This window comes from Hyperolius riggenbachi, chromosome 9, assembly GCF_040937935.1.
Source record: "Hyperolius riggenbachi isolate aHypRig1 chromosome 9, aHypRig1.pri, whole genome shotgun sequence".
NCBI classification, from domain to species: Eukaryota; Metazoa; Chordata; class Amphibia; order Anura; family Hyperoliidae; genus Hyperolius; species Hyperolius riggenbachi.
The window spans coordinates 126,797,430-126,813,711 of record NC_090654.1 but is presented as its reverse complement, the minus strand read 5'-3'; the positions used below and the strand labels follow the sequence as shown (position 1 = coordinate 126,813,711).

Sequence of the window (16,282 nt, the reverse complement as noted above, 5' to 3'; positions counted from 1 at the left end):
AAATACAAACAAATATACCAGTATTCAACATAAAAATGGTAGAAAGACATGTAAAATGCATAAAATGTATAAAAATCAAAATAAAAGTTGTATATCATAAAATTAGAATAAACATATACATTATTAGAAGGATAAAAGAGAGGACTATTAAAAGACTGAACGGATTAGGTAAAGTGCTTAATGTATTTTTTCTAGTACTTCATTAAGACCCTCAGGAACCAAAGTCCTGAGGGTCTGTATCCAATACATTTCCAGTTTTTTTAGGGTAACAGAGGCCGCCGGGGCACTGTCGTTGATCTGATCAATGAGAGTGATGGTGAAGGTGTCAGGGGTGCCGTCGTGTGCGTGGTGAAAGTGACGTGAGACACTGTGCAAAGGGAAGTGTTTGAGGATATTCCTTTTGTGTTGTCCTATCCTACTACGGGCTTCTTGTGTGGTTCTGCCAATATACTGGAGACGGCAAGAACAGGAAATGAGATAGATGATAAATTTGGAATGGCATGAAATATGTTTTTTTATTTGGTATTGAGTACCTGTGGTGTGAGAACTAAAGCTGACTGTGTTGGTAATGAAAGGACAGGCTAAACAGCGGGTGTGGTTACAGGCCCAGGAGCCGGGGGGAAGTGTACTGGAAGAGGCGGAGGGAGGATGGTTGCGAAGTTTACTGGGAGCTAACAGGCCACGGAGGTTGGGTGCTCTCCTATAGGTGATTTGCGGTCGGGTAGGTAATAGGGGTTTAAGGTAGGGGTCCTGGAGCAGGATTTCCCAGCGATTATGTAAAATAGATCTAATGATTGAGTGTTCTTTGCAGTATTTTGTGATGAATCTAGATTGAGGGTTATTGTCAGTGGTAGGATTGGAGATGGTTTTTGTAGTGGATGGTTGGATTTTGGCCTTATGCCGTGCATCGCGGATCAGCTTCTTGGGGTATTTTCTCTCAGAGAATTTTTTTGCAAGAATATCGGATTGAGAATTGTAGTCATTGATATCGGAACAGTTTCTAAAAATCCTTTTAAACTGGCTATATGGGGTATTCTGGGTCCAAGGGCGGTGGTGAAAACTGCTGAAATGAATGAAATTATTGGAGTCTACTGTTTTGAAGTATGTTTTGGTTTGTATGGAGTTGTTAACTATGGAAATAGTAAGGTCGAGGTAGTTGATTGTGGTAGGGTGGTGTTGGGCAGTAAAATTGAGTCGGGCTTTGTTACAGTTGAGGAATAATATGAAATAAGGAATGAGGGTGGTATCACCCTTCCAAATGAAAAATAGATCATCAATATAGCGTTTATATAGGATTATATTGTTTTTGAACGGGTGATCATTGCTGAGTAATGTTGTTTCAATTAATCCCATGGTCAGGTTAGTGTACGAGGGTGCAAAGGAGCTCCCCATAGCTGTACCGCTAACCTGATGATAAATACAGTCATTAACCCTCCTGGCGGTTTGCAAAACATCCGCCAGGGGGCAGCAAACTCTTTTTTTTCTTTTTTTTTTTTTCTTTTCATGTAGCGAGTCAAAGTCTCGCTACATGATAGCCGCAGCTCAGCGGCATCCCCCCAGCCCCTCCGATCGCCTCCGGCGATCGGAGATCAGGAGATCCCGTTCAAAGAACGGGATCTCCTGGAGGGCTTTCCCCGTCGCCATGGCGACGGGCGGCATGACGTCACCGACGTCATCGACGTCGTGACGTCATTGGGAGTCCCGGCCTACCCCTTAGCGCTGCCTGGCACTGATTGGCCAGGCAGCGCACGGGGTCTGGGGGGGGGGGGGGGGCGGCGCGGCGAGCGGAGGCACCTAATCGGTGCGGAGCGGCGGCGATCAGACTGCACACGCAGCTAGCAAAGTGCTAGCTGCGTGTTGCAAAACAAAAAGTGAACAAATCGGCCCAGCAGGGCCTGAGAAATCCCCCTGCGCGGCATAGCCCGTGCTCAGCACGGGCTTACCGCCAGGGAGGTTAAATGTGAAAATGTTGTTGTACAAAATGAACTCAATGCACTGCAGAAGGAACTGTTGTTGTAAGGGGGGCATATTGGGAATAGTGGTGAGATAGTATTGAATAGCAGAAAGGCCGAATTGATGTGGAATATTTGTATATAAGGATGTAATGTCACAGGTTAACCAACTGTATTCAGAGGACCAGGTGATCTGGGATAATAGTTGTGTGAGGTGGTAAGAGTCTTTTAAATAGGATGGGAGGTTGATGACAAGTGGCTGTAGATGTTTATCAATAAACCGGGAGAGATTACTGGTCATGGAATTAATGCCGGAAATGATGGGTCTTCCGGGCGGTTTATGTAGCTGTTTGTGGATTTTAGGTAGATGATAGAAAAAGGGGGTAGCGGGGTGTTGGTTAATGATGAAATTGCGTTCGTTTTTTGTAATGATGTTCTGGAAGAAGGCCTGATTGATGAACTGTTTGAGAATATTGTTAAGGGCTGTTGTGGGGTCGGAAGTGAGTCGGTTGTAGTGGTTGCGATCATTAAGAAGTCTGAGGGATTCGTCAAGATAATCAGATTTATTGAGAATAACTATACCACCGCCCTTGTCCGCAGGTTTGATGACCAGATTGGGGTTTCGGAGTAGTGTTTTAAGAGCTGTATGTTCGTTGGGGGTAAGGTTTGGTTTTGTGGTGTGAGTTTGTGTTTGCAGGGTACGCAGATCATCCATAATGAGGGAATAAAACGTTTCAATGTAATGGCCCTTAGAGGCTGTAGGATAGAATCGGGACTGTCCTTTCAGTTGGGTGGTGATGAATGTTTCCAAATGTATCTCATTGGGATCAGATGTAGTGATGGCAATTGAGTCGTTGGCAGTAATGATGAGGGGTACAGAGGAGAGAAGTGTCTGATTTCTCTTAATCGCAAAGTGGCGTTTGAGAGTGAGTTTTCTGATATATGAGTTAAGATCTGAAAATAATTCGAACATATTGACTGAATTGGTTGGACAGAATGATAGGCCTTTGTCCAGAAGACTTATTTCATGATGGGTGAGTATGTGCTTTTATAATTTCAACTTCTCATTTATTTTGTTGTCCCCAAGACGAATTACACTATTGGGGCTCTTGGTGTCCCTCTGCTTTAGATACTCTAATCAAATTCGGTTAGAGATTAATTTCTGTCGAATGCCTACAATCTCTTGATGTATGGGCACCTTTAGATTGCTTAAGAGACTCCCCCTGGGGGTACTTGCCTCAAGAGGGGGAAGCATCTGGATCCGATTGAGGCTTTCCCCATCCTTCTCTGTCCCACTGTGATCTCACCGGGCCCCTCTGAAGCCACAGCCCACATGTTGTCAGGCTGTGGCGCAGGCACAGTAACGCCTGCAATATTTACCTTGCCCGGCGCAGTAGCGGCTCTTGGCTCGGATGAGGCCAAAATGGCCAATCCCAGCCAGGTCCGCACTACTGCGCAAGTGACTTGCGTCTGCGCAGTAGAGCGGGTCCGACTGGGATCGGCTATTTCTGCCTGATCCCGAGCCGCTTCTGCGCTGGAGCCGGGAAGGTAAATATTTACATGGCTGCCATTCGGGGCAGCCCAACGAGACCACAGTGGGACAGAGGATGGGGAAAGCGTCCATTGGATCCAGCGGCTTCCCCCTCCCGATGAAGTGTCCATTCCCCCCCCCCCCGGGATGGGTTTTCTTTCAGGCCCGATCAATGTTTTTTGTTCCTGTCTTCACCCTCTACAAGTACTCTTACCAAGGGCTAGTTTTGTTAGAAGGTCCCAACGTTGTCCCAAAGTTGGAATGTCCCAACATGTTGCCTGTTTAATAGGATTTACTGAAACCCCATATCAGCTGGGTTTCAGTGCACAGATCTGCCCCCCCTGTAGAAAATGGTCCTGGACTTTTCTATATCAGATTTAGAAAAGGTAGAGGCCTTTTTCTGCAAGGAGGCAGGGCTACACGTTGGAATACAGCTGATATGGTGCTCTGGTGAATCCTGTTATACAGACGACATGCTGGGACAATGACAGGCCAGGATAGCTGACAGGGTAGAGTGTCGGCTTCCTGGTCAGTAGCTTTTTGTTCCAAAAAGCAGGTGCCATCTTAAAGCGGAATGAAACCCAGCATTTCTTCTTTGCGCTAATAGATTTTTTTTTTTTTCCCCTCCTCTAGAACCCCATTCAAAGGGTTAAACACAGGCCTAATGCTAGGAATACACGGCACGTTTTGTACCGTGTAATCAAGCTGCTGGATCGATTCCGGCTCATCTCTGTGGGCGCCTGGATCGATTCCCGCTCGTCCTCGTGGGCGCTTCTTATCTTCTCTTTGTTTTCTTCTGTTGTCCTGCCCGTGGTATCGGGCAGGGAATCGATCCGGCGGGTGATAGGGCACGTCGGATTTTATCAATCGAACCATCAGCGGCTCGATTACACGGTACAAAACGTACCGTGCATTCCTAGCATTAGAAGCCCCCTGCAGGGAAAGCTGGACTAATCCAAACTTGAAAAAATGTTATCTTGTGTTTTATTGTATCAAGTGAGGAATGTAAACAAGCCCTTCTCTAACACTGTTGGGTCTCCTGAAGACAGTGAGACAGTCCGAAAGCATTTGTGCTGATGAATAAACCAGTTATGAATAAAAATGCAAAGTCAGCTTTCAGAGCAAAAAAAGTGTACTTTGGGAACTTATCATTTCTAAATGAATAATACTTGTATTCATTTAGAAATTATACGTTCCCAAAGTACACTTCTTTTGCTCTGAAAGCTGACTTTGCATTTTATTCATAACTGGTTTATTCATCAGCACAAATGCTTTGATTGTCTCACTGTCTTCAGGAGACTCCGCAGTGTCAGAGAAGGGTTTGCTTGCATTCCTCACTTGATACAATTAATCATAATGCTTATGCACAAAAGCAAAGATAACCGTATGGCATATAAAAAGTAGGAAAACAAGTTTTTATTGAATATTATGTCTGGGTTTTATACCGCTTTAACATGGCTTTAAAATTCCTAAGCTTTGGCAGTGGTGAAATGCCTTTTTATGGCACATACTTATAATCAATAAGATTGTTATATGTAAATTAGAGGAGATGGTGGAATCATAAATTTGGAACTCCAAGGATTTTTGTACGGACACAGCACACATTTACAAACCTCCCTTAGGCAGAGGTTAGTTTTTTATTTTTACATAAGAGGGCTCAGGTCGCTCTAAAGTCAACCCGGGGCAAATATTTAAAAAAAAAACACCCTTCCCTAGATAGAGGCTTCCTAAGTCCTCCCTCTACCCTCCATTGCTGTTCAGGGACCTTTTGAACATATCTGACAAGAGCTTGTTGGGTTTTGGTTTTGTTCACTTTAGTGTTCATGATATAGGAGCCACCGTTCCTGTGTTAGCATTGTGTTTATACTGTATATCAGTGTTGTATTCATGTAGAACTAGCTTTATCTGGTTACGATCAAAAGGGGGAAGCATTTTCACTTTTTTTATTTTCTGTAGCCTACCCCAAAGAAGAAATCAGAAGAAGCTGATGCCGATGAAGAGGAGGAGGAAGAGGATGAGGATGAAGAGAAGTCTGATGGCGATGGTGATAAAAAGGGGCACGCCGATGGCAGCAGTGATGAGGAAGGGAAATTAGTTATTGATGAGCAGTCCAAGGAGAAGGGTGATAAGGCTGGAACTAAGAGGAAAGCAGAAGATGCTGCAGAGGTAAGGAGACTGGAGTCTGGGCTTCGTATGAATTTTGCAATGCATAACAATTTACCCATTGCCCTTGTAACGCGTAAAAATGTACTTAATGTCCACGATAGCTTTCTGTACCAGCGGAAATGCGTAAAAATGTATGCATGGCAGCCGGCCGACTCCCAGTCGGCAAAAACAAAACTAGCTGGCAGCGGGGGACCGTAGGAGCCATGAGTGACTGCGAGGGCACAGGGTGGTTGCAGGGGGCTGGTAGATGCCCCAGGTAAGTGAAACTCATGTATTTTTTTTTTTTTTTTATTTATTTTTTTTTATTTTTTTTTTAGTTAAGGTTCCCTTTAAGCACTCTAAATTTAGACTGATCCTAGGTTTGATAGAAGTATTTACTAGGAATGGTAAATGTGATGCAAATAGTTCTGAGTTGATGCAGAATTATGGAAATAATGAATTTTCAAGCTGCATAAATTTGCATAGAACATTTGCATAATCCTGTATCAACACGGAAGTATTTGCATCTCATTAACCATCCCAGTATGTACCATTGCCAGGACTTTATGGTGTGCACCTACTCGTGTATACTCATGTTTATTGCCTCTTGCCCTACAGAGTTCCCCCAAGAGGGCTAAAGGAGATGATGACCTGGAAGCAGAGAAAACTGAGAATAAGGAATCTGCAACAGAAGCAGAAAAGCAGACGCCGGAAGCAAACAAAGAAGAAAGCAGTGAGGCACCCAAGACAGAGGATTTAAAAGCAGAGGAGAAACCAGAGGACAAGGCAGTTGTAGAAGGTGAAAAACCCAGTGAACAGGAGGCGAGGTGAGCAGCATTGATGACTTTTGCTACAAAGAAAAGATGTACATGGTTTGTTGGCAACGGAGTGCACTCACTTTGCTGCTGTGCTCCCTCCTGTGTGACTCCATTCCTTCTGTATATTACTTGACTAGTTGTCGTAGCGCTACATATATTCTAGATCTAGGGCCCTATATTACTTATATGTAGTGATGTAATTGGCTTTAAAAACTTGTGTAATGAAATAAGATGGCCAGGGCCCCAGAAAAAGGGCAGACGCACACTGCAGTGCGCTTTTTGAGCCTTTTTCATGTTTAAAAACGCACTCCCATTGACTTGACTTAAACTTGCCACAAACACTATTTTGTGAAACATTGGGCATGATTTATAGCTTTTTCCTCTGCTTTCACCTTATCTATGTTACATTTCTAAGCTCCTAAAGAGCAAAAATATAATTAAGGTAAGAAAAATAATACTGAAATGAAGTTAATCAGGAACTTTGTTTGAGTGATTATTTTGCTTGTAAATGTGCTGAAAGGTTATTTTTTATAAATTTTATGTAATAAGTCCTGTATGAAGTTTTGTGAATAGAGCCCAATGTGGCAATTTTGCTGCAGTTTTAATGCAAGTCAATGGAAGCGTGTTTTTAAAAACGAAAACTGATCAAAAAGCGCTTTGCAGTGTATCTCTGCCCTAAAATGCACTGCAAATTTACTTATTTCTGTACCCTAAAATGTCCCTTAAAGAGACCCTGTATTAGGGCCCCTGTAGCTGCAGGAAATCCAGCGCCGTCTCCCCTGAATCCTCCTGCAATCCTCCCCTGACAAGGCTTGATATATTTACCTCGCCGGGATCCAGCGCATGCGCAGTAGCGGCTCTTCCTTCGGGCTAGGTGGGAATGTCCGAAACCCGTTCGTATTAGCTCCACTGTGCTGGCGCAAAGTACTTTTGCCTGTGCAATAGAGCAGATCGATTGGGTTTGGCTCTTTCCGCCTTACCCGAACGAAAATCGCTAGTATGCCTGTGCAGGATTGCGGAGAGGTAAATATTTACATCGTCGCACTTCGGGGGACTGAATCATTCAGGCTCTCTTTAAAGGGAACAAACAAACAAAAGTTTCACTTGCCTGGGGCTTCCCTTTGCCCCCTGCGGATGTCCTGTGCCCGTTCAGTCTCAAACCAGTCCTCCGGTCCCTTGCAGGCAGCTAGTGTAAATTTTGGAAACCGGCCAGTGCACCTCCGCGGCTCTGGCCACCCGTGTACTTGATTGCGCTGCCGTGGCAGTATGTGTGCCTGGGAGCACGATTAAGTAGGCGCGCGGCCAGGGCTAGCTGCCTGCGGGGAACCGGAGGATTGGTTTGAGGTGACGCGGCACAGGACATCTGCAGGGGGCTGGGGTAATGTCCCAGGTAAGTGAAACTTTTTTTTTTTTTTTCCCCTCTGTTAAAGTTCCATGTAAAGAGAATCTGTAACTAAAAACAATCCCCTTTGGGGTACTCTCAGTAGGAGGAAGCCTCTGGGTCCGATCGAGGCTTCCCCCATCCTCCTGTGTCCCACAGCAGTCTCGCTGTGCCCCTTCGAACAGCAGGGATGTAAATATTTACCTTTCCAGTGCAGGTGTAGTAGTGGCTCTCCGGTCGGAAATAGCCGATCTGTCGGTACACTCTACTGCGCAGGCGCAAGTTGCCTGCATAGTAGAGCGGACCCGACATATTGGCTATTTCCACCTATTTCTGAGCGGAGAGCCGCAGCAGCACCCCTGCTGGAGCCAGAGAAGGTAAATATAGCAAAACCTGACACTGTCAGCTGTGCATTCTGTGGGCTGCAGCGAGACCGCCGTGGGACACAGCAGGACAGGGGGAAGACTTGATAGGATCCGGAGGCTTCCCCCTAACTCGTTTAACAAAACACCCATACTAGCTATAGCGAGCACTATACTAGCTATACTGAGCACTATACTAGCTGTACCGGGCACTATACTAGCTGTACCGGGCACTATACTAGCTATACTGGGACACACTGGGGGGGGGGGGATCACACGGCCAGCATTTCCTACCCCCGGCTTATGAGGGTTTTTCAGGAAAAAGTTGGGGGTCTGCTTATATGCGGGTCGGCATGCTTGCGAGTATATACGGTAATCGCCACTATTCACAATGAAATGATCTATATCTTGTTGGTTTTTGGTTTTTTTTTCACCACCAATTGGGCTTTTTGGGGTTAATATTTGTTTTACTTTACTTTATTTTCTATGCATTTTAACATCTTGACGACCAGCTAACGCCGATTGACGTAAACTGGTCGTCTGCGGGTTTCCATGTCCGTTCACGGAGGGTGTCTCCGTGAACAGCCGGAGAGCCGCCGATCGTGGCTCGCCGGCAAAATGTAAACAGGCGGGGGAAGAAATCCCCGCTGTTTACATCATATGCCGGCGATCCCCGGCCAGCAGCGCCGTAAGGCAGATCGGTGATCCCCGGCCTCTGAGTGGCCGGGGATCGCCGGCATATGATAGGCTGAAGCCTATCCTTCAATGCGCAGGACGGAAATCCGTCCTGTGCAGCTCACAGGGGGAAAGAGAGGGAGGCAGCGGCGAGACGGCGGAGAACGCTGCGGAGGGGGGCTTTGAAGAGCCCCCGCTAAGCAAATGCAGCCAGCAGCGATCAGACCCCCCCAGCAGGACATCCCTGCTGGGGTAGTCTGATCGCCCTGCTGCACTCCTGATCGGTGCTGCGGGCTGTAGAGCCCACGCAGCACCGATCATTGAAAAATCCCCTGGTCGGCAAGTGGTTAAAGGGGGAAAAGGGAAAAATGCACTTTCTCCAATTTCATCCCCTATAGTTTTAATAACCCTGCTACTGTGCATAAAGCCCACACATTTTATCTGCCTATTTGTACTAGGGACACAATTAAAATCTTGTGATAACCAGAACAAAGTATGGGGACAATATAGTATTTTAGTATTTGGAAATAAAGGTGGTTTTTTTTTTTTCTTTTTCTCTCCACTATTTGCACGCGCACAGCAGTAGCAACACTGACTATAAAAACGTCCTGGAGCCATTAAGAGGCTCTAGCAGGACGTTTTTATAAGTCAGGTTGTCACAAAGTGGTTAAAGAAAAACTCCAGAACATGCTAAATGTCCTCATTAAATCAATTATTGCAATTAATGTTTGAATACACTTTAAAAAACAGACTTTCAGCTAATGAAAACATTGACAAGACTCGCAACCTTTATATTGCACTTTTCTCCTGGTGGACTCAAAGCGCCAGAGCTGCAGCCACTATGGTGCACTCTATAGACCTTACATCCTGAAATTAATTTCAAATAAATTTCCAGATGCCATTTTAAAGAGAACCGGGGGGGGGTAGGCAGATGGGACACAGAGGCATGTCCCCTGCCTCATGACATGCCTCTGTGTCATCGCTATTACGTAGGGTATGAGAGGAAAGGGGTATGGCCTGCTCAAGCAGCTTCTTCCAGCGTTGTGACCCCCAGAGGTCACGAAAGTGAAAGGGAGTTGAGGGCAAGCAGAGTGGCAGAGATGGTGGCTACCTGATCCGCCAAGGTGTTTGTTTTTTTTACATTTTATAAACCCACATCCCAGGTTCTCTAAATTTCTTCTCGGGTACCATGACTTTTCTTCTGGTTACACAAGTTCTCTTTCTCCTCCCTCTAAGAGGCAGTACTATACGTTCAGGCAGCCCCTGCATCTGCTTCAGTGTAGGAATGGGGAGGAAATTTCTAGTTATGTTGCTAATTGTTCTGTGAATGACACTGCACAGCTCTCGCTCATAAGAAAGGATCTACTGTTCCCCAGATTCTCTGCCTCCACTATGATTTTCTGTGTAACAAGGTTTCAAGGTTTAACAGTTTTAGTAAATATAATTGCTATTATTTAATGCTGCACTAGACATTGTTGAAACATTTTTGAATATGATTTTTTTTTTTAAGCAAAATACACTCAATGTTTGGCAGATGAATATTTTAATATATTTGTAGTTCTATGTGAATTGCTGCTACTTCTATGCATTTAACCTTTCTGTCTTTTTCTTGCAGCTAAAATGACTTCACTCTGACTGGGCAGATTCCTGACAACCTTTTCCTATACTGGGAGATGTGGGTGCTTTAAAGAAAAATACTTTAAGAAGAAAAGAATTACGAAATATATACTTCATCTTCCTTCTCCTTTGATATGCAACCATCTGCCATCACCATTGGACAAAGCAGCATCTTCAACATTTAGTGGTCCGGGGGATATTGGCCTGAATCACTTCACTCTGAAAGCCTCAAGATGGTGCCCTTTCCACATCCTACAAATCTCTGCAACTTCCTTCCCTTGCATATTGCTGTTTTGCCACAGTGGCGCCCCCTGTTGTTTGGAAACTTCTTTGCGCCAGACTTTACATGCTTTCCTTCCTGCCCTGAATTTCATTTGCTGTTTTGCCATGCCAGCGCTTCCTGTTGAGAAAAGTTGTCTTTGCATCTGACCATCCATGCTAAGCTTTCTGTCCTAATTTCTCTTGTTTTTTATTTTTTTTAGTATCAATGTTTTACCCTTAAAATATTTTGGACTATGTTTTAAAAAAAAAAAAAGAAAACCCTCAACTTTCTAATTATTTGGAAGAAAAAAAAATTAAACTCAATTTGAAAAGACTGCCCGCGTCCTAGTTTGTAAGTTTTGCATCAGAGTCTGGATATTAATTAACACATTGCCTGCGTCCTAGTTTGTAAGTTTTTTGCATCTGAGACTTTATATTAACACATTGCCTTCCAGTCAGCGCAAACTTTGGCTTTGGCTGCACCAAAGATGTTTAATTTTTTTCTTTGCAGCAACTTGCCTGCTTTCTGCACCTGGCTTATAGTCTAGCATTACAAATATTTTATATACAGGGTGGACAATACCACTATTTTATTGTGCTTTTCTCCCTTCTTTCTTCTAGATCCCAGTTGCTTTTGTATGAAGAAAATGCAGTGATTCTAAAGTGTATTTGTGCTTTTTAAGTTTGAACTAAAACTGGATATTTTACTTACTCCTACTTTGTGTTCTTTTGATTCCTCCCTTAATTTTCTTTTTAAAACCACTCTCTCCTGTGCTTGCTTATGGGAATCTTGGGGATGTGGCTTGCAATCTTGAGAAATGTATGCTTGCTTTTGTCTGTGATGTTTGATAGAGCAAACTTGACTGCAGATTTCAAATGCAGGGGTGTAATCTGCAGGCTCGTGTGGCGATTCTAGCTGTAATCATGGCAACATAAAATTCACAGCTGATGAGATTGCCAGAACACTAAAATTCAGAACCTGCATTTAACTTATCCCATAATGACTTTATATTAAATGTAACAAGGGCAGCAAATCGCATGCACTGTTTTATTAGGCTCCTATAATCAGTGGTTTAAGCAGTAAAATCTTAAAAGTACTGTACATTTTACTTCAGATTTGGGTCACCCGAGTCCTTGTTTTTACTTTATAAATGAAAAGGTGCTAACCTGTTCATATACCATAACTTGAGTTGTACTAAACGCCAATGTGTGCAGCAGCGGGGTGTGGCTATCGGCAGCATCTTTTCAGACTGCTGTCTGTGTTCCACTCCCTTTTTGCATTAGACTTCATGGTGGGAGCTCAGCTTTAGTTCCATTAACCGTGATTTTTTTTTTTTCTTTTAAATCAGGAATTTTGCTGCAGTTGCCTAGTCTGACACAAGAAGGTTACATTTATGTACGCAGCTTGCCATATTGCTATATTTACAACTGTTTCTGGGACTTAAATGTATAAATTATACAAGTTGTACTTCAATCCACGCCCAGTCCATATTTCATGGAGTTTAGTTTAGAGTCCACTTCTATATGCTGCTGTTTTTATAAGCTTACACAGCTGCAGGGAATATTTCTTAAATCTTTCAACCTAGTTCTGAGGAATATATTTAAAAGTACAAATGACCTTTTCAGGAAGGATAGTTGTGCTTCGGTTAGTGCTCCTCTTTTATTTAAGCGCTGCCTTCTTTAGATTTCCACTCTTGGTGACTCAGGTCTCGCGGTTCTTCCTGCTCGGTTGTTGGCTCCTGTTTTCCCAATGGTTGTAACATCGTTCATCACCCAGCATCCACTTACTGAAGGTTGCAACTCAAACCGATTCTTCACTTCATCGCAGTTGTACATCAAGTGAATTTAAAGATAATTTTGTAGCTAATGTTTTTAATAAAATAAAAAGCAGTAAAAAAAAAAAAATCAGATTAACATCTGCTAGTATCTATCCAGAAAAGTTTTTAGTTCATTTTATAGGTAGTTTTATATTCATTTTGTTTCTTCTTCCTTTACCTGGATTGCTGTCTTTCTGCCCTTGTCTGTCTCGTTATGTGATGTAATCATAACATTTGTAACATATGCAAAGAGACCCATTGCCCTTATTTTATTATTTTTTTTGTTCTTGCAGCTGTGATGAAAGCAATTGTTGAAATTTTCGCTTTTGGTATAGTTCTAAAAACTGTAGACTGCAGTTCTTTTGGACAAATAAACATATTATTATTATTAAATTGTCTCTTGTTCCTGCATGTTCATCAAAACTCTTTTTTTTTTTTTTTTTTTTAAGTAGTGGTGGTGGTGAATAGTAAGCAAACAGTTCAGCGTTAGGCCAGAAACCCACTAGGAGCGATTGCTAATGTAATGCCATGGGTGTGATCCCACTAGAGCGATTTTATTTTATAAAAATCCCCCATAGCATTGCATTAGCAAGAGCTTTTTCAAATCGCTAGCGATTAAAAATCGCTCCTAGTGAGTTTCTGGCTTCAGGCTGTATTCATAGTGGGACAGTGCATTTTAATGCGACGTTAAAGTCGCACCATGTCTGCGTTGAGGTAATGCACTGCAAGCAGTGAGTTACCGCAACGCAACATTTCTTAACGTGACTGGAAACGTGACTAGCGTTACTGGTTCAATGCGTACATTTTTACGCATTGAACAGGTAATGCGTAAAAATGTATGTTAATGTTCCTGCACTAGTGGGAATGCGTAAAAACTTACGCAATGCGGCCCGCCGACCTCCAAGGTCGGAAAGCTGTCAGCGGGGGACTAGAGCAGCAGTGAATGACTACGGGGGCACAGGATGGCTGCATGGGGCTGGTAGAAGCCCCAGGTAAGTGAAACTCTTTTTTTTTTTTATTTGCTTGGCCCTTCCCTTTAAAGGTGAAGATCCCCTGCCCAGTAAAGTGTTTTGGTCCCTGCCATCTTTTCTTTTAAGCTACAGGTTGGACTCCTACAAAGTAGCTAAAAAGTCGCATTACGCAGTACCGTAGTAGTGCAATGAGGCATACAGTACAATGAAATTGTGCCTCACTGCCACTGTAAATGCACACATTGCCCTGTACACACACTGCATACTGTGTGTTGGGCCCAGTGCACACCAAAAACCTCTCGCAGAGCTGAAACGCTAGAAGTTTTTGAAGCAGATTTCAGAGCGATTCTAGGCATGTATTCTGAACATGCCTAGTGTTTGTCAGTGTATTTGTGTAGTAGATGTCAAATATTGTTACAGCAAAGCTGTTCCTGAACAGCTTCTGTAACAAAAACGCCTGGAAAACTGCTCTGATCCAGCATTTTTCAGAGCGGTTTTCCACTTTCCTATACTTTAAAGTGAATCTCCGGACAAAATTACTCAGCAGAACTGAAAAGGCTTGGTGTTTCTCAGCATCATTTTTAGCTGCATTTTTAGCTAAGCTCCGCCCATCAAAGAAAGCTGCCTGGGCTTTTTTCCCCTGATGCTGTGCAAAGCATGATGGGATTTCCTATGTTGTTCACGTTCCCTAGCAACTGGGAGGGGTGATCAGCACACAGGACAGTTGGAACTGTCTTGTGCTCCCTGTCACCTCCTTTCAACCAAAAAGATGGCTGCTCTCATGAAAAAAACATTTGCCTGTAAAACCGGGTGGGTAAGAGATTATTTTACCTACCCATTTTAATTAACATAACTGTCACTTAATGACAGTATGTTTGTTTAGGCTGAAGTTCCTCTTTAACTACCTGGGGACCACCTAACACCGGCGGGCGTGGCTGCGACAGCAGCCCCAGGACCAAGTCAAGGCCTGGGGCTGCAGTTTCCCAGGGAACGGCCACGCGCATGCGCGATCGTTCCCTGCCACTTCACGGAACGGAGTTGTTTGTAAACAAAAGGAGAAGGAAATCCCCTTTGTTTACATCCGTGCAGCGCTGCAGTCCCCGGCAGCGCTGCATAAAATCAGCGATCCCTGGCCTCTGATTGGCCAGGGAGCGCCGTCCTCTCATAGGCTGATGTCGGATTGCAGTCCTGTTCCAATTCTGAGAACCGAGGGGAAGAGGGGAGGGAGAAACTGCCTCAGAGGCTGAAAAAAACCCACTGCCACAGCGATTGGACACCTCCGGCAGCATGTCCCCTTAGGGGCAAAAAAAAGGTGAGTGCGATCACTGGGCTCCTTCGCTGGGCTGTGCGGGAGGCTGAAAAGCGTGCACAGCCCAGCTTGGCAATAAACAGCCTGGTCGTTAGGGGGGGTTAACACTGCGGTCGTCGAGTGGTTAACACTAAGGCAGAAACGCCTCAGAATTCTAAAAAATGCTGCAGCCCGGGAGTTTGTGTTTGTGGAAAAAAACGAACTGTCTGGTGTACAGCATCCCATTCACTGTCATTAGCCAAGCGGTTTTCCCCCTGCAAGCGTTTTAAAAAACGCTCCAGAACCACTGCTCTGGGGTGCACCAGCCCTTACTCGGACAGGATGTGCCACTCCGCAATCACTGGGATAGCACTATAGTAATTGCATTGTTAGGATGATATGGTTCACACTTGAAATGCAAATTGTTATATTTCACCATTTTGCTGCGATTTGCAATTCCCTATCTATGAAATGAGAATCCCAACCCAATCGCCCCCAAAATGCCACATGCAGCACGTTTGTGATTTAAGCAAATCGCAAACACTGCAGGGAGAATGCTATAGGGATAGATTTGTCACAGCCTGAAAAGCTCCCCAGGAGTGTCCAAGTGTGAAATAGCCCACACCATGTGAAAGGAGCTAAAGGGCCTGTGTACACTGGCTGGGTTTCACTGCGTTTTTACATTATAAGGCCTTTTGAAAACTCATGAAAATCGTGATGACCTGTACAGTGGTGCAATTGTTGTTTTTAGGAAAAAATGCAATTGGAGTGACTGCTGTGCTTAAAAAAAAAATGCAATGCATGCAATTTTCTGTGTGGTTTTTTTTTTTTTTCTTTTTAGGTAAACAATCAGGAAACCAGGAAAAGATAGCCTCAGCAAAATCTCAATCGCATCGCAAAAGCACAAAAATTGCAAGTAGAATTTTGATTAAAAAACTGAATTGCATCGCAGTGCGTTTGCGATTGGTGATTTTCAGTGTGTACAGGCCCTTAGGGCTGGTGCACACCAAAACCCGCTAGCAGATCCGCAAAATGCTAGCAGATTTTTAAATGCTTTTTTTTATTTTTGAGGCATTTTGCTAGCGTTTTGCAGATTGCTGCTGCGGTTTTCAGTATAGTAGATTTCATATATTGTTACAGTAAAGCTGTTACTGAACAGCTTCTGTAACAAAAACGCCTGCAAAACCGCTCTGAAGTGCCGTTTTTCAGAGCGGTTTGCGTTTTTCCTATACTTAACATTGAGGCAGAAACGCATCTGAAATCCAAAAAATGCCTCACCCAGGCATTTTTCGTTTCTGCAAAACGCCTGCCGCTCTGGTGTGCACCACCCCATTGAGATACATTGACCAAGCAGATCCGCAGCCGCAAGCGGATCTGAAAACGCCCAAAAAGCCGCTCGGTGTGCACCAGCCCTTAGAGTGTAATGTCTACTGCTGAGCAGAAGAGGGGATTTTATGTATCACA

General features: G+C 44.0%; 1 protein-coding gene across 1 annotated transcript in view; it reads left to right on the top strand.

The window, feature by feature from the left end:
* The window catches only part of HDGF (heparin binding growth factor), a 39,608-nt gene extending 26,656 nt beyond the window's left edge, over window positions 1-12,952 (top strand). The window contains exons 5-7 of the mRNA XM_068253482.1: window positions 5,440-5,649; window positions 6,247-6,455; window positions 10,480-12,952. Coding sequence (XP_068109583.1) covers window positions 5,440-5,649; window positions 6,247-6,455; window positions 10,480-10,483 — 423 coding nt within the window. The 3' untranslated portion in view covers window positions 10,484-12,952. The remainder of the gene's footprint in view (window positions 1-5,439; window positions 5,650-6,246; window positions 6,456-10,479) is intronic.
* Window positions 12,953-16,282: the final 3,330 nt, after the last annotated feature.